Source organism: Rhinatrema bivittatum, chromosome 6 (genome assembly GCF_901001135.1).
Source record: "Rhinatrema bivittatum chromosome 6, aRhiBiv1.1, whole genome shotgun sequence".
Classification (NCBI taxonomy): domain Eukaryota; kingdom Metazoa; phylum Chordata; class Amphibia; order Gymnophiona; family Rhinatrematidae; genus Rhinatrema; species Rhinatrema bivittatum.
In genome coordinates this window covers 31,570,355-31,590,633 of record NC_042620.1, presented here as the reverse complement: position 1 = coordinate 31,590,633, position 20,279 = coordinate 31,570,355, and the positions used below count along the sequence as shown (strand labels likewise).

General features: G+C 43.2%; 1 protein-coding gene across 1 annotated transcript in view; it reads left to right on the top strand.

The window, feature by feature from the left end:
• Positions 1-20,279, top strand: part of SEMA5B (semaphorin 5B) — a 750,498-nt gene that overhangs the window by 488,774 nt on the left and 241,445 nt on the right. The window contains 1 exon segment of the mRNA XM_029605220.1: positions 18,956-19,018. Coding sequence (XP_029461080.1) covers positions 18,956-19,018 — 63 coding nt within the window.

Sequence of the window (20,279 nt, the reverse complement as noted above, 5' to 3'; positions counted from 1 at the left end):
AAAGAGTAAATAACCGATTCACATCTACCTGTTCTAAACCTCTCATGATTTTAAATACCTCTATCATATCCCCCCTCAGCCGTCTCTTCTCCAAGCTGAAAAGTCCTAACCTCTTTAGTCTTTCCTCATAGGGGAGCTGTTACATTCCCCTTATCATTTTGGTCACCCTTCTCTGTACCTTCTCCATCACAACTATATCTTTTTTGAGATGCAGCAACCAGAATTGTACACAGTATTCAAGGTGCGGTCTCACATGGAGCGATACAGAGGCATTATGACATTTTCTGTTTTATTCACCTTTCCCTTTCTAATAATTCCCAACATTCTGTTTGCTTTTTTGACTGCTGCAGCACACTGAACCGACAATTTCAATGTGTTATCCACTATGACGCCTAGATCTCTTTCTTGGGTGGTAGCACCTAATATGGAACCTAACATTGTGTAACTATAGCATGGGTTATTTTTCTCTATATGCATCAGCTTGCACTTATCCACATTTAATTTCATCTGCCATTTCGATGCCCAATTTTCCAGTCTCACAAGGGATTCCTGCAATTTATCACAATCTGCTTGCGATTTAACTACTCTGAACAATTTTGTATCATCTGCAAATTTGATTACCTCACTCGTCGTATTTCTTTCCAGATCATTTATAAATATATTGAAAAGTAAGGGTCCCAATACAGATCCCTGAGGCATTCCACTGCCCACTCCCTTCCACTGAGAAAATTGTCCATTTAATCCTACTCTCTGTTTCCTGTCTTTTAGCCAGTTTGTAATCCACGAAAGGACATCGCCACCTATCCCATGATTTTTTTACTTTTCCTAGAAGTCTCTCCTGAGGAACTTTGTCAAACGCCTTCTGAAAATCCAAGTACACTACACCTACTGGTTCACCTTTATCCGCATGTTTATTAACTCCTTCAAAAAAGTGAAGCAGATTTGTGAGGCAAGACTTGCCCTGGGTAAAGCCATGCTGACTTTGTTCCATTAAACCATGTCTTTCTATATGTTCTGTGATTTTGATATTTAGAACACTTTCCATTATTTTTCCTGGCACTGAAGACAGGCTAACCGGTCTGTAGCCTCCCGGATCACCCCTGGAGCCCTTTTTAAATATTGGGGTTACATTAGCTATCCTCCAGTCTTCAGGTACAATGGATGATTATAGTGATAGGTTATAAATTTTTACTAATAGGTCTGAAATTTCATTTTTTAGTTCCTTCAGAACTCTGGGGTGTATACCATCCGGTCCAGGTGAATTACTACTCTTCAGTTTGTCAATCAGGCCTACCACATCTTCTAGGTTCACCGTGATTTGGTTCAGTCCATCTGAATCATTACCCATGAAAACCTTCTCTGGTATGGGTACCTCCCCAACATCCTCTTCAGTAAACACCGAAGCAAAAAAAATCATTTAATCTTTCCGCGATGGCCTTATCTTTTCTAAGTGCCCCTTTAACCCCTCAATCATCTTCACTATTTGCTTTGGCTGTAAAACAATTCCAGATGTTTATTTATTTTATTTATAAATATTTGTAGACCACCTTCCTGGTGTGAAAATTGCCCAAAGAGGTTTATAAAATCAAACATACACAATCAACAAATAATCAAAAAATACCAACCCATACAAAATTAAAGTATTAAAATATTACACATTTCCAACCATTGCCAAGGTATAGAAAATTCCATTTAAAGGTTTAGACCCAGTACAATAAAATATATAACCCACTACCTAAAACATCCCCACCTACCATAGGGGAAAATGGATTGCAATAACTGAAAACACTAGGGACCAGTAGGAAAGACCCGTTTGTACCTTTTTTCTAAAGATTCACATATTTCTCTCATGGCTGATCTCTGCTGGTAGACTGTTCCAGAACACCGAACACTAGAGCTGTGTGATACCATATGAGCGGTCTTGGGGTTTCATAGGGCTGGAGAACTGAACAGTCAGGACTCCAGCTTTCCTTCACAGAGAACTGCTTTTATTTACAGTGGAAAGCAATAACCAGTAACCACAAAAGCAGGCTGCTTACCTCAGCAGTACAAACCACAAGTTACAGTACTCACAATCAGGACAGATTCGTCTTAGCGGCTGCCTTCTCCTCATCCCAGGGCCTCCCTATCCCTCCCCGGGCCTAAGCCTTTATTCCTCTCCCCAGGGGAAACACCCTGCAGCCAGGATTCCCTTGTGGACTGTCTTAAGGCGGACCAGGCTAAATGCCTGGTCCTGCTATTTTAAGGGATTTTTCACATACACTCCTTTACAGGCCGCTATACAAAACTTCCTAGATCTCAAATGAGTTCTCCGCAGCCTGCACACAACTGGAATGCAGGCTATGAAGGGAAAGATAAAAAGTGCCCTATTTACTCAGCTGATCCACAGAACCTTTAACTTCTTGGGATTAAGTTTGAGTTTGTGACACTGTAGCCAACTTGAGATCGCTTCCCAGCAGAAATTGAGCCTAAGAACCTGCTAGGTGGTCAGCTGAATATGATCAGCAAAGATATAATGGTCAGTTCCATAGTCCTGCATATGCTGAGAGGGCCAGAGAAACATGAATAAGGATGGGGGACAGCGCTGAGCCAGGGCCTAGAGGAACTCCACCGCTCCTTCCTCCAGCCCTCTCCAGAGGATAGTTTGCACTCCATTCATTAAAAGAAAGAAGTAAACCAAATCCCCAGTTTTAATTATTATTTTTTTTTTCTGGGAAAAGGTCTCGGGGTGTCTCTTGGACCAAGGCCTGGGTAAAAGAATACTTTTGTCTGTGGTTTTGGAAATCTTTTTTTTTTTTTTTTGTTATTTGAGGAGGAAGATTTTTTCCACCCTTCCTGCCTCTCGTTTGGTTTCCCCTTTAAGTTTTGCTGCGTCCCCCTAGGGCCCGGGGACACAGGGTCTTTATCATCCGGCGGGAGCAGCGCCTTTCACCTAGGAGGTACCTGAAGAGCATCTGTGGCAGCAGGGAGGAAGGGATTCCCCATCCATGACCAGGAAGGAGGAGTTTGGGGAGTATCGTTCGGGAGCACATCGCTGCTGATGCAGGCGACCAACACTTGGGAGGAGAGGTGTAAGACAGGGCCAACCCGGTGCTACCAGGAGGAAGACAGGAGAATCGGGAAGATCAGATATTCATCGAAGTAACTGGGACTAAATTGCTAACCATTTTACCCTAGGAAGACGCTGCAAATTACTAAAGAAACTGGCTTTGTCAATTGAGGAGATTTGCTGGAAATTTGATGTCCCAAATTTATTTAGGATGAAAGACAGATCAGTTGGACTGTAAAGCTATAAAGAACTTTTTATCAATTCCCATCAATTATCAGTAAAATTGAGTTTGGAAACCAGACCTGCTTCTAGCATAATTATTGCTGCTGTCTGTCTTATGATATCATTAGTGCTGTTTACAATAGCCTAAAAAGGGCTAAGATCTAAGCAACACATCAGGGCCTAGAAATTAATCTTCCCTCTCCCCCCCCCCCAGGGAATTCTGGATACTCAGAGTAATTTGACCACCTTTTTGATAACTGAGTTGTGAATATCTGAACTCCTGATGCTCACGCTACTTAACTTGTCATCATTAAATAACATTAGTTAGTAAGTTAACACCAGGTCCTTGTAAGTATGAAATTGTGTCCACTTAGCGAATGTTTGCTATATAGTGTGGAGGGTGGACATTCCATGAGCTCCTTAACACCTCATTTACATATGACATTCTTTTATTTACATAGGTGATGCACATTTTTGCATTCTCACAATAATGTATTTTCAAACCCCTTGTTCATGCACAGTAAGGCCTTCCTTCCTAGCTTGCTATTTTTAGCCTTAATGTGCACGCTAAACTTGATTTTATTGGCCTCCATAACAGATTACATACCAGACATATTGAACTATGTTAGATACATTTTAATTTATTCGGTTGACAGAGGGATAGCTATTTTGTTGACTAATTATATCAGTAGAGATATTTATGATGTCTGATTTCAATACAAAACTCATTACATCTGCAACATTTTATTTTTATTTCTTGATCTAAATAATATGTGATGGCTCTGACTGGGTAACCATCAAAGACTCACACTGGGACCTTTCTCACCATCGTCAAAGGATTGAAACCATCAGGGCTTTAAGTTAGTTTGGTCAGAAATCTGTTACATGGCATTTCAAAATCCCACGCTTTTCAAGCAATAGAAAGCAAAAGTATTCTTTTCTCTTCTCTTGTGAGGATGCCCCACATTTTTTGGGGGAAATTGGAACCTCTTAAATGAGGTTAACTGGAGCCCTGAATACAGTATGCACAGCCGAGGCCCGGCTTCAGCAGAGGAGAATGTTAAAACATCAGGGGGCTGTCATCATCATTGTACTGCATCCCTAATTACAAAACTAATAATAAAAGCTGTTTTTCAAATGCCTGAATGAATTGGAATGTTCCAGGGATGGAACCTTTGTTATTTAATAGCTCAGAAAAAGCCCACCCATACTTGTACAAATGTAGAGATAGATATGTATTTATATTTTACAATAGGTACTCTATTGCTTTAGCTTCAGTCATAGAGCCTGTTTCAATAAAGATTGTTTCTGCAGGCACAGAATGGGGGGAAAAAAATAGTCTGTTTGAATAAGGTCCATAATTTTCCCTCTTGGAATGGCAAGGCAGGTTTTTAATTTTATAAGTGGAATGTGATACCCTTGCATTTGTAAAAATTGTAAAACTTAAGCATGTTTTCCTTAGTAGCTTTTGTAAGTTGGGGAAACCTTCAAATCCTAGCTATTTTCTTGAGCTGCAACTACATGTCTTTACCTCGGCAGCTATTGTAGGCTAGAAAGCAGGGTGTGCATTCATTTCAATCTAATTGGGAAAAAGTAATGAATGAGTTGATGTTTGGTTTGTTGCAACTGAACCTGTATAATGAAGCACCCAAAAATATTTGAGTCTTTTTTTGGTTCATTTTGTTAAATGCCATGAATGTCTATGGAGGAAGTAAAGCTATGCATTTATATTATTATTTTTTTTTTACTTCAAGCCAGACAGAACAAAGCCAGTTGGGATGGGAAAAGGAAAAAGCAGGATTAATTATATTGAAGCACATTTTCAACCAATCTATCCCAGCTGACAGCTGCATGTCATGACTTCATCACTCTTTTTAGGTTAAAGTGAAACTATGAGCAGTCACTATATTTTTTTCAGACATACCTCTTGGATCTCCAAGTTCTTTGCTTCAAAGTTCAGTAGTAAAGAAAAGTTTTTATTTAAAAAATGATTTACATTGAGAGAACTATGAGGGAGTGTACAGGAAACTCTCTTAAACCACCTTAAGGGACTGGCCACAATTATCTGGCCTGGTCCTCTTTCAGGATCAGCCCCGCAAGGGATTCTTGGTGAAGGCTTCCCTCACCTTACTATAAGAACTTGGGGCCCAGAAGGGTTAGAAAGGCCCCGAGGAGCAGGCAGGAAGTGAGGGTATGTTTGAGTGCTACCAGAACTGAAAGTGAGCTGCATTTTTTTCTGTTTTGCTTTTCACTGTAAATAAAATTGCACCTAAGGAAACAGCCAAGTCTGCCTCCTTTTATCCCACTGGCTGTTTTCTAAGCCACGACTACCCAAGTTACTAGAAGGACAAAGCAAGCTGTACTGTTACATTCACTGTCACTGTGTCCTAGCTGTGGTTTAAAATGGTAGCATCAGGAGAAACTGTAATCTCTATCAGAGGGCTACAGTGTACCGTGTATCATCAGGGTAGACTGGCACTACAGCAGACAGTGTGCATCAGTGCCTGCAGGAAAGATACAAACAGAGACTGATTCTCTTTTAGAGTATGCAGCGACTGCCATAGGGGCAGCTTTCTTCCTCCGTGTAAAAGAGTCATTGACAGTGTACTAATTCATATGTGTGTGACTCTTGCACTAAGCTTAACTTAGTGTACATAGTCAGCCAGCATCCCCAGTTCTCTGTGCTCTGATACAGAAGCAACTGTGTGGTATACTGTCTGTGTGTGTCTACACTAGGGTCTAACATTGTAATACAAAAAAAATCCTTACCCACTAGTGATCCTTTTTAATAAATTCCATCAGCTCACTGGCATCAAGAGGCAAACGTAGCAGTGAGAAAGGAAGAAAGAAGGCTGGTTCTCCAGAGGGAGCTGGGGCTTGCCAAGCAGTGGCGATGGGAGTGACGAGAGGCATAACATCGTGAGGATAGGAGCACCCGTCACCCCATCAGATCAAGGGGGATTTTTTTTTAAGAGGAGAAAAGCAGGTAGAAACACAAAGTTGGCTGAGAATCTGGACAGGAGCTGCCTGTTGCCATCTCCACTGTTGCTCCGGTGCACAGGTAGAAGAAGGAAAGTGGCAGTGGTATTGGGGGAGGTCTAGGAGGGCGTCAGCTAATGCCAGCACGGTGTGTCCTGTTTCATTCTGACCAGCGTCTGCAGCAGATCTTTGAAGAACATATTGATTCAGATGACTCTTGTGAGGGATTAGAAGAATTATTTATTTATTATTATTTTTTTTATTTTATTTAACACTTTTTTATACCGACCTTCATAGTAAATAAACCATATCGGATCGGTTTACATAAAACAAGGGTATAACAGAAGCAATAAATAAAAGTAAATAACAAGAGAAGAGAATAAGATAAAGTTACATTTAACAAGGAGTAAAAACTTGGGAAGCTTAAAAGCTGGAAGGAAGTTAAATGCCAAAAAATAATTAAAGAAGCATAGTCCAAAAGGAATTTGGATTAAAGCAAGATGCTTTAATCAGTAAGTGCCAGAGTTCTTCGTTTGAATGGTTGTCAGACTTTAATCTTCTACGTCCAAGTGTGGATAAAGAAGACTAAGGGTTGTCTGGAGGATCATCGAAGGCTTGGAGGAATAGCCACGTCTTAAGTTTTTTCCTGAATGTAATGAGACAGGGTTCTAGTCGGAGGCTTGAAGGAATGTTGTTCCAAATAGATGGACCTGCTATTGAAAAAGCTCGGTCTTTGGTCGAGGAAAGGCGTGAGGCTTTAGTTGGGGGGTAGTTCAAAGTACCTTTATGATTATCTCTAATTGGCCTATTGGAGGAATGAAGTTTGAAGGGTATTTCAAGGCTGAGATGGAGTTGGTGATGGATGGTTTTATGTATTAGGGTAATTGCTTTGTAAAGGATTCTGAAATTTACAGGTAGCCAATGTAGGTTTCTGAGGATGGGTGAGATGTGATTTCCGCGGCTGGTGTTGGTCAGTAATCTCGCTGCAGCATTTTGAATCATCTGAAGCGGTTTAATGGTCGATTTGGGTAGGCCAAGGAGGAGGGCACTGCAATAGTCAATCTTGGAGAATAACAACGCCTGGAGTACTGTTCTGAAATCTTTGAAAAAAAGAAGTGGCTTGAGTCGTTTCAGAACCTGGAGTCTGTAAAAGCAGTCTTTGGATGTAGTATTAACCATTTTCTTAAGGTTTAGTCTATTATCGAGAATTACTCCAAGATCTCTCACCTGCTTATGAGTGATGAATGTGTTGTGAGGGAATGGTATGGGAATATTTTCTTCATTTGCTGAGATGAGGAGGAGCTCCGTCTTTGAAGAGTTAAAGACCAGATTTAATCTATTGAGGAGGTTAGTGATAGATATAAGGCAGTTATTCCAGTGGGAAAGTGCTTTTGAAATAGATTCTGTAATAGGAATAAGAATCTGTACATCGTCTGCATACAGATAATGAATTAAATTAAGGTCAGATAGCAATTGGCAAAGGGGTAGGAGGTAAATATTAAAAAGGGTTGGGGAAAGGGAAGATCCTTGTGGAACTCCTAAATTGGATTTTGTTAATGGCGATTCTTTGTTGTTGATTTTAACTTTGAAGGATCTATTGTGGAGGAAAGATTTGAACCAACTATGGGCAGATCCTGAGATACCAATGTCTGTTAGGCGATCCAGAAGAATGGAGTGGTTGACGGTGTCAAACGCCGCAGAGATGTCTAACAGGATTAATAAGAAGGAGTAGCCTTTGTCAAGACCCATTATAATATGATCTGTAAGTGAGATAAGGAGGGTTTCTGTGCTGCGTGCTTTGCGGAAGCCATATTGTGAGGGGTGTAGGATATTTTGATCTTCCAGGTATTCTGAAAGCTGGGTGTTTACCAGCTTTTCTGTTATTTTGGCTAAAAATGGCAAATTAGAGATGGGTCTGAAATTGTTAGGTACATTAGGGTCAAGATTGTGTTTCTTGAGAAGGGGTTTGAGTGATGCAGTTTTTAGGCTGTCAGGGTAACTTCCTTGGGTTAAAAAGCAATTTATGATACTTGTTAAAGGTTTTGCGATCGTATTTGGAATGAGAAGCAGGAGATTTGAAGGAATATTATCTGCAGGATGGCTAGATGGTTTTTGTCTTTTTAGAAGGGATTCAATCTCTTTAACAGAAATTGATTCGAAGCTTTCAAGTTTGGCTCCCTTGCTTGATTGAGGATTCTTGTCTGAGGTAAGAGGTAGAGTATTTGGAGGAAGAAGGGCGAGCGTATTCAGGATCTTTTGTTGAAAGAATAAAGCAAGTTCATTAGCCTTAGATAGAGCTTGTTCGTCAGGGATGGGTGGAGGAGTTGATTTTGTGATTTGAGTGACGTATGCAAATAGGGCTTGGGCATCGTATTGAAAATGATGAATTTTGTTGGCATAAAATTCTCTTTTTGTTAGTAGAATAGAGGTCCTATAATGATGTAGAAAGCCTTTGTATTTAGACAAGGTAGTTGAGTTGGGTGTTTTTCGCCAAATATTTTCTCTGTGGCGTAGCTCCTGTTTCATCTGTTTTAGTTTAGGGGTAAACCAGGGTTGATTCCCTTTTTTTGTAGGATTGATTGTTTTAGAGACTGTTGGACACCATTTGTTAGCAACTGTTTCAGTGATCTTGTGCCAGGAAGTTAGGGCTGAGTCAGGATTCGAAAGGTCTAGATTCGTGAGTTCCTTAGACAGCTGATCACTGAGTATTTCCGATGGGCAAGGTTTTCTGAATTGAATAGTAGAAAGGAGATGTGTGAGTCTGTTTAGCTATGGAAAAGGAGGATTCTATCAAGAAATGGTCTGACCAGGGGATTGGTGTGCAAGATGGTACTGAAGTGCAGGAGAAATTAGAATTGATGAAAATTAAGTCCAGAGTGTGTCCTGCTTTATGCGTAGGACTATTAATGATCTGCGTGAATCCCATAGCACTGAGGGAGGTGAGGAGCGCTTCGCAGTTTGAGGAGCGAGGTATAACATCAGTGTGAAGATTGAAGTCGCCTAAGATCATAGATGGGAGGTCTAAATTGATATGTTTCACTATGGATTCTATGAGTGATGAAGGGTCCGTTTCTAAAACTCCGGGAGGATTTAGTAGCTGAGGATTTGGAGAACCTAGTTACTAGGGTGATATCTGATGAGCAGTCACATGCGGACAGCTAAGTGATACTGCTAGGGCAAAGAGCAAACCCCAGGAACAGCAGGTAGTACAAAGTGAGAGAGATCCCCCTGGCCTTTTTTTTTTTTTTTTTAACCTCCTGCAGCACCTCCAGCCCCAACAGCAGCAGGACCCAAGGATCCAGAGAGGAGATACCAAAAGACATCACAGGTGTGGAGGTAGTTATGTAGCATCAACATTTTGTAGAATGCATTCACTATCAAAAAGCTATCAGTAGAGGAAAGGTAGGGCAGGAGAGAGAGAGAGAGAGAGAGAGCTCACTGTAAGAGGGTGACCATAATTCTATATATCTACCACTGTCAGAGGGCACAGTCAACTCAGGGTGGTGGGGGGTGGTGATGAATTGGTCTGCCTAGGGCGCTACAGACCCTTGCTCTGGCCCTGGGGCAATCTCAGTACCCCTGAGGGAATATTGAGAATGGAAGAGATTTTGCTGGTAGCTGAAGAGGATCAGTGAGTATTGCTTTGCTAGATAATTTTGGGACTTAAAGTTTAGGGGAGAGGGGAAATTGTAGGTAAATTAATCTGAAGTTTGTGTGCTTAATTAAAAAGGAAAGCTAGGGAAATTTAGTGGGTATTCCTGATTAAAAGAAAGGAAAGGCAGGTAATATTTAGCGTGTGTTTCATTCCCCTCCCACCCACCCCTAAGCATATTCTTTGATTTATAGACTTTTTTAAAATTTTATTTGTATACAATTTTAAAATAAAAATGCAAGAATACCTTGTACAGAAATGTGATGTATATAAAATAAAACAAGGTATATTAAACATATTTTTTAATCAAGAAAAAAACATTAATGCCTCACATATTATAATAGGAAAAAGAAGGGAGACAAGAACAAAATGAGCAAATATAAGACCATGCAATAAAGAAAAAAGCATGCTGAGAGAAAATACGCCAGTTACGTTTTATAAGCCGGACTATATAGATAACTAATGCGGTGGTGAATCTAGAAATGCCCGCAGTTGGGATGGCAATCAACGTTGGAATATCCAATAGAGCATTTACAGGGGTAACGCAGAACAAATTGACCTCCCTTAGCAAATACCTCAGAATGTAAAGAGAGAAATTTCTTATGATGAAGGTGGGTATCCCTGGCAAGATCAGGGTATATCCATATCTTTTGACCATAGGACAGCAAAGATCAAGTACGAAAGAAAAACCATAAAATAATAGCACGATCAGAGGAAAAAGCAAATGTCACTAGCAAAGTCTCATGACATGAGATCTCCATTGATTGCGAATTTTCAAGGAAATTTGTCAAGTCCAAAGAAGCATCGAATGGCAAATTGCCTGCAGGAACTTTTTCAGCTTCAGCTTGAGGCAAATACAATGCCTTAGTTATTACAGGCATCGCTGCATTAGGAATTTTGAGAATCTGAGAAATGTAATTACGAAATAATTCCACAGGAGAAATCTTTTTAATAACTGGAAAATTAAGGATTGATTTATAGACTCTTATCCCATTTAAGAGAACAAAAATCAGTCAAAGATTTATCTAAAACAAGGGAAGGACCCAGCCCTTATCAATTGATTATTGTGTCCTTGCAGGTCATTATCAAATGAACATTAAATATATCACATACACTTAAAGGGCTTTAATTTATGCATCCTTACTCCCTTAGCAATCTAAATTAACTAAGAACTCAATAATATTAACATGCAGACAGCAGTCCAGCGGCAAGCTGGGGACCTTCTGGTCTTTTGCACTGAATGCCACATGAATGATTATCTACCAGTTGGTGAGAGGTTGTATGTGTGCTTCCGGTGCAAAGAGCTCCTGGCTCTCAGAGAATGAGTCTGATCCCCTCAGGCTAGAGTGGCAGACGTGGAAGAGCTGAGGCAGACAGAGAGGTATATAGAAGAGATCTTCAGGGACATAGTAGCGAAATCCTAACTCCAGTCTGGCACCTGTGCTGCCCTGGAGGAGCAAGGTCACCTGAATGGAGGGCATCACCTTGATTTAACAGGAAGTGATCCTGTAGCTAAGACAGGCTCTCCAGGTGATGCATCGTCCTCTTGCACCAAGTATGTTTCTCCAAGGACTTGGGTCTAGGAGGGAAGGGTTTGGTTGGGCATCATAGTTGGTGATTTGATTATTAGGAAAGTTGATAGTTGGGTGGCTGGTGGCCATGAGGATCGCTTGGTAACTTGCCTGCCTGGTTGAAGGTGGCAGACTTCATGCATCACTTAGGATTTTAGACAGTGCTAGGGAGCGCCTGCTGTCGTGGTACATATGGGCACCAGTGACTTAGGATGGTGTGGGAGGGAGGTTCTGGAAGCCAAATTTAGGCTCTTGAGTAGAAAGCTGAAATCCAGAACCTCCAGGGTTCTCTGAAATGCTCCCTGTTCCACGCACAGGACCCCAGAGGCAGGCAGAGCTCCGGAGTCTCAATACGTGGATGAGACCATGGTGCAGGGAAGAGGGATTCAGTTTTGTAAGGAACTGGGGAACCTTTTGGGGAAGGGGGGAGTCTTTTCCGAAGGGATGGGCTCCACCTTAACCAGGGTGCAACCAGGCCGCTGGTGCTAACCTTTAAAAAGGAGATAGAGCAGCTTTTAAACTAGAACATGGGGGAAAGCCGACAGTCGCTCAGCAGCGCATGGTTCGGAGGGAGGTATCTTTGAAGCAGGGGCGGCTCAAAGCAATCTGCTGCCTGAGGCAAGGGATGAGATAGCACCCCCCTCCCCCCCACCAAGGCATAGCACAGGTCAAACCTTCAAGAGATGTGTGTGGGGGAGGTCTCTTTGTAGTCTGGCCCTTTTGGTAATTTCAAATTCTGTGAAAAGGGGAAAATGGGACAGAGTTCCCCCATTTTCCCCTTTTCTGGCATCTGCCATTGGTATCTGCCACTGGCATCTGCCATTATCACTGGCTTCTGCCACTCCTCTGAGTGGCAGAAGCCAGTGATAATGTTTCTAGCTCTCTGGCAACCCTGCCACACTCCCAGAAGATGAGGGAACGCTGAGGATCTGTGTGTGACATGAACTGGCCCGGAGAGAGTAAGAGTAACAGGCACCTCAGGTGAACTTTACAGGCTTGGGCCTGCGCACCCCGCCGCCCTCACCACACACAATTAAAAATTCTGCATTTCTAATAACTAAGTTTACATGAAAAAGGACATTGAAAGTTTAGTCTTCTGAGGTAAAAATATCACAACCCAGCAAAAATCTCACTTGGAATGCATACGGTATTAGGCTATTGGAATGCATGCTGGGTGTGGGCTTTGCCCTCAGAAAGCCCAGCGTAAACTGAAATACAATTACAATATCATAAACCTCCCATACTAAAACAGCCAAACCCTAACTATCAGGTGATACAGAATGGTGCGCTCGGCCGAGATCACCGTTTAACATGCGATTGGCCGCTTTTCTCCTTTTCTGTACACCCTCCGACTTAATATGCTAGTGATATTAAGTTGGAGGAATCAAAAATAAAAAAAAAAAAAATCTGCCCGCTGGTCGGCAGGTTAGAAAACAGATGCTCAATTTTGCCAGCGGCCGTTTTCTGAACCCTTGGCTGTCAGCGGGTTCAAAAACTGATGTCGGTAAAATTGAGTGTCAGTTGTTGGACCGCCGACAGCCATCTCTAACGCTAATAAGGAGGTGCTAGGGACGCGCTATTGTCCCTAGTGCCTCCTTAATAGCGCGTGGCCTCATTTTAAAAGAGAATCGGGTGCCCAGGGAGAGGTGCCTGGCCGTGCATCAGGAGAGCGGCGCTCAACACGGCTCTCCCGTACTTTTTAATGAATCGGCCTGTATGAGAAGGCAGTGCTGCAAATATTACACCAGGCCCTAAACACCAATACAGAAAATAGAATAAGCCAGCCTGCTATAGCAGGGCTTCTCTACCCAGTCCTCAGGACACACCTAGCCAGTCAGGTTTTCAGGATATCCACAATGAATATGCATGAGATAGATGTGCATAGTGCATGCAAATGTATCTCATGCATATTCAGTGTGGATATCATAATAGTACAAACATACCAATAAAAAAAATAACAGCTGATGAATAGGATAACAGCTAATAATTAAAAATGATTATAAAATTATACAAAATTTCTCAAAAGTCAATAAAATATTTCAAAATAGCACACATATCAAATAACACCTAATAATTAAAACTAATAAAGATTTTAAAAAATCTCTGCTTTCTATACCTGGGAATTTTGATTACCAGTCACCTTAAGATTGATGTGGATTTGTGCAAGGGGCAGGGAGGGGAACCTTTTGTGTTGTGGATCCCGGCCGCGGTGGACCATGGCCGGTCCCCCCTACCTCTTCCGCCGGTGCTTCTCCTGGTCGGTGCGGCATCTCCCACTCCGAGGCCGGCCGACTGTGGCCTCCCACATGTCTCTAAACGCCGCCGTCCTGCTTCCTGCGGACCTCTCCCTAGGAGCGCGCGCACGGGAGGCTCCGCCTCTTAAAGGGCCCATGGAGGGAAACTCCAGTCCGGCCCCATCGGACGACATCAAGACTGTAGGCTGTTTAAACCCAGCCTCAGTCTCCAGTTCCTTGTCTTAGCAACAGGTCATCTCCTCAGAGTGCTAGTTGCTTTTTCCTGTCGTCTCCTGGTTCCTGCCTGAAGTTCCTGTTCCTGTGCCCGGTTCTCGCCCCCTGATTCCTGCCTGAAGTTTCTGTTCCTGTGCCCGGTCCTGGTCCTGGTCCTGCTCTGCTCCAGCCTTCGCTCCTTCCTTCGTACTCCAGTTCCTGTGTTCCTCCTCGGCTTGATCTCCTGGTTCTGACCTTGGCTTGCTCCTCATCTTCGCTTGACTGCTGCCCGTCTCGACCCCTGGCCTGGTTATTTCGTCTCTGCCTGCCTGCCCCGGAACTTCGGATTGGACTCTCGTTCTGCATCCTCGCTACCAGTCCTGACCTCATCTTCTTCTTGTCTCTTCTGCTTCGCCGGGGCAACCTGCACCTAAGTCCTGCCAGCCCCGGCACCCAAGGGCTCAACCTGCGGGGAACGAGGGCTGGTATAGGTGAAGCTCTAGCTGGGTTGAGCTCACCTTCACCCCCAACCGGCGACAGGAACCACTGAGGGCCATCCCTCCATGGTAGCGCTAACCCCCGTCCCGGTCCAATGGTCCACAACCATAACATTTCGCCTCTCTCTCTCTCACACACACACATGCATACAAACATTAATTTTCTTTCATACACACAGATGCTTTCACATACATAGATATTCACAGTGCTCTTTCACACATACACACAGACGCTCACACACACTGAAGCTTTCACACATGCTCTTTCATACACACACACACAACATATGCTATCTCATACATATACATTCTCTCTCACCTACACATACTCTCCCTCACACACACATGTACATATTTTCTCATATACATGCACACATGCTCTCTTATTGCTTCTATTACTTAACATATCTATAGCACTACACAACATATACAGCGCTGTACAAACATACAAAAAGACAGTCCCTGTTCAATAGAGCTTACATTCATACAAACATACTCTCCATCTACCTCACTCACAGTGCACTCTCTCCCTTTCTTTTTTGGCTGTGGTGAGTGGGATAAGCTGAGGAGGCAGCCCTGGCTTCTCATTTTGTGCTGCTTTTTTTTTTTTTCTTTGGCCGCTGACAGGTTGGCCTCTGCCAGTGGCCCACGAGGTCTCTCTCTTGTTTTCACCGCCAGCGGGTTGGGCTCTGACAGTGGCTGTAAGGTCTCTCTCATTTTCACTGCCAGCGGGTTGGGCTCCGCCAGCGGCTCACAGCCTTGTCTCTTCTTTAGCCACCGAGGGGCCTCCCTCCTCGTCTTTGCTGCCGGCGGGGTCTTTTCTGGTTTTCAGCTGCTGCCAGCTTGCGCTCTGCCAGTGGCTGCTGGCCTCTTTAGTGGGCGTGTCATCTCTGTAAGCTACCACGTGGCTCCTCTTCATGCCCATGAGGACTGGGAACCCCACGGGCCTGTCATCTATTTGTGTTGCTGGGCTTTCTTTCTGGCATGTTAAATGGTGAGGAGGCTGCCCAAGGAGCGTTTTTGGGGACACATTTTGCTGCTCCAAACGTTTGCTGCCTGAGGTGGCCGCCTCACCCTGCCTCATTATAGAACCACCCCTGTTCAAAAGATACTAAAGAAACAGGGGAGTTATAGCATCTCAATAGAGAGGTTCCAAAAAAGCAAAAGTAACCCATGTGCCTATAAGTGAAGAACAAATTGAGTTAAAAGATTCCAAATTATTCCTGTCAACTGCTACCTTGAAATGTCTGTATGCTTATGCCAGGGGACTAAAAGGTTAGGTGGGAGAGTTAGAATGTATAGCACTGAATGAAGAAATAGATATAATTGGCATCTCAGAGCCTGGTGTAAGGAGAATAACTAATGAGACAGTGCTATATCAGGGTACAAATTATCTCTCAATAATAGGGTGGATCAACTGGTTATGGGTGTGGTGCTTTGTGTTAGGGATGGCGTAAAGTTAACAGGATAAAGATCTTGCAGGATACTAAATGCACAGTATAATCTTTTTGGGTGGAAATTCTGTGTATGATGAGTATAGTAGTGGGGGTATTTTACTATCCACCTGGCCAAAGTGAACAGATGGATGACGAAATGCTAATAAGGTAAGCTAACAAATTTGGCAGCACAGTAGTAATGGAAGATTTCAATTACCCCAATATTGACTGGGTAGGTGTAACATCAGATCATGCTAGGGAGGTAAAGTTTCTAGATGAAATAATTAACTGCTTTATGGAGCAGCTGCTCTGAAAACCAATGAGAGGGAGAGCCATTTTAGACCTAATTCTTAGTTGAATACAGGATTTGGTGCAGGAGGCTAATAATGGTGGAGCCGCTCAGTAACAGTGAACATCACGATCATATATGAGTTAATGACTGGAGGGAGGATATTAAGTAAATTCACACCTCTAGCATTTAACTTTCAAAAGGGAGACTTAGATAAAATGAGGAAAATAGGAAAAAACTAAAAGGTGCAGCTACAAAGGTTGAGTTTCCATCAGACATGGACACTGTGTAAAAAAAAAATCTTGGAAGCCCAGAACTGATGTATTCTGTACATTAAAAAAGGTGGCAGGAAGGCCAAATAATTATTGGCATGGTGAAAAGATGAAGAGGCTATTTTAGCCAAAAGAACGTCTTTCAAAAATTGGAAAAAGGACCCATCTGAAGAAAATAGGAAAAAGCATAAGCATTGGCAAGTAAGAGGTAACACATTGCTAAGGCAGGCAAAAAGAGATTTTGAAAAGAAGCTGGCCATGGAGGCAACCCTTATAATAAAAACATTTAAAAATATATCTGAATTAGGAAGCCTGTGAGGGAGTCAGTTGGGCTATTACATGATCGAGCCTGGTCATTAGCAACAGGGGATCTGTCTGCTGTTTTAGGATCTTGCCAGGTACTTGTGACCTGGATTTGCCACTGTTGGAAACAGGATACTAGGCTTGATGGATCCTCGGTCTGACCCAGTATTCTTATATTTTTATGGTACGCAGCATCATTTGCAAAAACACCCATTAGTGTTGGTTTCAGGGGAGACTGCTACTAGTCTGAGCACCCTGTCTTTCACTGAAAGCAGCAGCAGCAGCAGAAAAGCCACAGCAAAGAAGTGCATCTCCCAAGCTGAACTCTCTTGGCTTCTTCTCCAGTGAGGTGGTAAGCCAACAGCCCCACTACCGTGTCAGCAGCAAGCAACCATAGAGCAGATGGGAAGTGTTTTTCATCACTGTCCCAGGGTCAGAGGAAGGCAGCCCTGAAGGTGGTGACAGGGTGCATCAGGGAAATGGTTGAGAACATGGGATTTAAGTGGCTGCTGTGCCTGTTAGCCCCCAATCACAAAGTGCCTTCCCGGACAAAGTTTATTAGGCCAGTGATCTCCACTTTGTACACTCATTGCTGTACCTGGAGGTGAAGGTAAGTAGCATCCATTTCACCAGCAGCATCTGGAGTAGCTAAAGTTTTTACACCTGCCCAGGGCCGGCGCGAACACTAGGCAGAACTAGGAAGTCATCTAGGGCAGCATCAGTGGGAGAGGTGTCACCAGAGTATGCGAGGGCACCATTTTCAAAAGGTGAAAGGAGGGGGTAACAGCAGTCACAGAGCGCTTGCTAGGGTTTGTGCGACATGGGTGGAGAGAGAGAGCACTGCAAGGGGGAGACCATAACTCTATATATCTATCACTGTCAGAGGGGCACATTCAACTCAGGGAGGGTGTGGGGGAGACGAGAGGAGGTGTTACATTGGTCTGCCTAGGGCACTACAGCCCTTGCGTCAGCCTTGCACATGCCTACCTCTTCCTGAAGGTACCCTGGTGACTGCTGAATAAGGCAGGGTCAGGCAGCAGATCTAGTGGGGGCACACCAGGGTACAAGTGGGCTGTGGCACATCCAGATGATGGACCCGAGCCATGCCTCAGTTCCATATTTTAGTAGCAATAAGAGAGATGATGGAGGGCTGGCAGGTAGGTTGGAAACATATGATTGGGGTTTTTTTTTTTGTTCCTAGGGTATCTATCCATGTGCTGCTTTTGCTGCTCTTTTGGTGCCTTGGGGTCTTCATGCCGCTGTCATTGGTGACCTTTGCTCCTCTTTTGGTGCTGTGGGCGATTCATGCCACTATTGTTGGTGCTCTTTACCCTGCTTTTGGCGCCTTGGGGTCATGGTACCATTATTGATGCTGCTTTTCCCCCTCTTAATAGTGCCTTGAGCTGTTCTCTCTACTGCTCATGCCTGCCTGCAAATTTCATTAACCTCGGGTAGAAAACCCTAGTGTTAGAGTCCAAAACAGGAGGCATTGCTTTCTCCATTGTCTTTAATGGAAAGAAATTAACCAACCTGACAAAATAAACAAATTAACTTTGGAACCAAAATGGATGAAACTAATTAAAATGGCAAATGTACCGAAATAACGAACCCAAGCAAAATGTGTTTCCTTGCACACCTCTGCTAGAAAACATTGGCTGCTAAGGAATTTGCTTGGATTTTAACCCCATGCATACCTTGTGATTTTGCTTTCCCCGGACAGATAGTTCTCCTTGTAAGTAAGTCGAAATGGCTGGAGAGAGCTCAAAGTTTATTCAGGCAAGGAGCCTACGGTTCTCTCGCATACAAGTACACTGGAAGCTGCAGGAGCGCATTATCTTTTTAAAAATGTTTGTATCTTAGGAGAGGAGGGGGGCCAGTTTCCTGAACTTTGCCACTTGAATTCTAATCAGACCTTGTATTTACATGCAAATTGAAATCTGTTCCCCTCTGCTAACTTGTTGGTTACCTCATCCTCTGTTTATCATGTGTTTGCCCTGTGAACACAGCACAATTGATATATCACTTTATGTTTACCATAGCAATGGCTGTTTTCAGTCGAGCTGCATTAATTTGGTTTTACTTATCTTTTCCTGAATCCTCCCTTCTCTCTCTCTCTATGTGGCTTACTGATTTTGGTCCTTTTTTTTTTTTACACGTGCGTGTGTATGTGAATTATCCAAGCAAGGAGCCATAGGCCATGAGCTTGTCATGTGACTTCTGCATTTTCCTGTTTCCTAGGCAACGGAATGGGGCTCGGATGAAGACACCAGGAGGTCCTGTCAGAGTAAAGGGAAAACCGAGGTGAGATGCGGATTGGCAGAAAGAAGTTAACGGTGCAGTTCTTTTGTTTCCTAGGCTTTGCCGCAAACAAGAATGGGAACTTAACGCTGGTTGTGTTTTGCGCCTCTGGCATGCGGCTCTGTTTGTTTGTGTTTTTTTTTAAGAACAGCAACAAATATACAGTATTTAAAGTGCAGAAAGCAGACCGTTTCCCAGCTCTCGTTTCCCCTGTTGCAGCTGTTAGATCTCTTCTTTGTGAAACGCGGGTGTAATTCACTGTTAGGAGAGACATAATTTGTGACAAGTCCGAGGCCAGCATGGTGGCATTACAGAGCAGACTTTTACGGTGGTGCCACTGCTGGGTGGGTCAGCTTGTTCTTAGTCTTAAGCAGCATGTTCATGGATGGCAGCCATGCCAACTAGGGGCATAGCTACCAGGGGGCCTGGGGGGGGGGAGGGGCCTGTACTCCCTCACATTTGTCTCAGGTCCCCTCCCTTAGCAGCAGGTTCATGTCACATCTGAGTCCGCCCTTAAAGGTGCAGCAGTTAGAAGGCCTAGAGGCACTGGAATCACTGCCAGTCCATGATCCTCTATACCTTTAAAAAGGCTAACTTGAACAGGGGAAACAACACTGCCCTTGGGCTATTCCTGTAAAGATATGAGGCCACTGAAGTCTCTCTGTTTACTTTTTGCAGGTTATTATCCCCCCTTCCCTTAGCATCTTAAAAGTCCAGGACTGGTTGGAAGTCTGTTTACATAACTGCTCAATAGCAGCTTGAGAAATGAACCCTTGTGTAAAATAGGTGCCATAAGCACCGAGGGATAGAAAGAGACAGCCAGGGCAAGGAGAGAGTGAAAAGACAGAAGATACAGAGTGTTGCCAGAAATTAGAGGGTTTTATAGCCACTGCTGAGCTGACCCACATACGATGGGGCAAGAAATGGGGACCGGGTGAGGGGGGGGGGGGGTGTCTATTTGTTAATTTATTTAGATTTATTTTCTGCCTTTCAGCCAGTTCAAAATTTATTTATTTATTTATTTTAAGTTTTTCTATACTGGCATTCGCGATAAATATCGCATCATGTCGGTTTACAATTAACAAGTAGATAGGGAACAAAAAGGCAATAAATAACATTGATCTAAGTAATAATAATAAAATAATAGTAATGGTAGTAAAAAACATTAAACAAGAGAAGGCTAAGGAATGCAGTTACAATAAAACAAGGGAGTAATATAACTTGGATCAGAGAAAAGAAGCAGGGGTTTAAATATAGATAACAA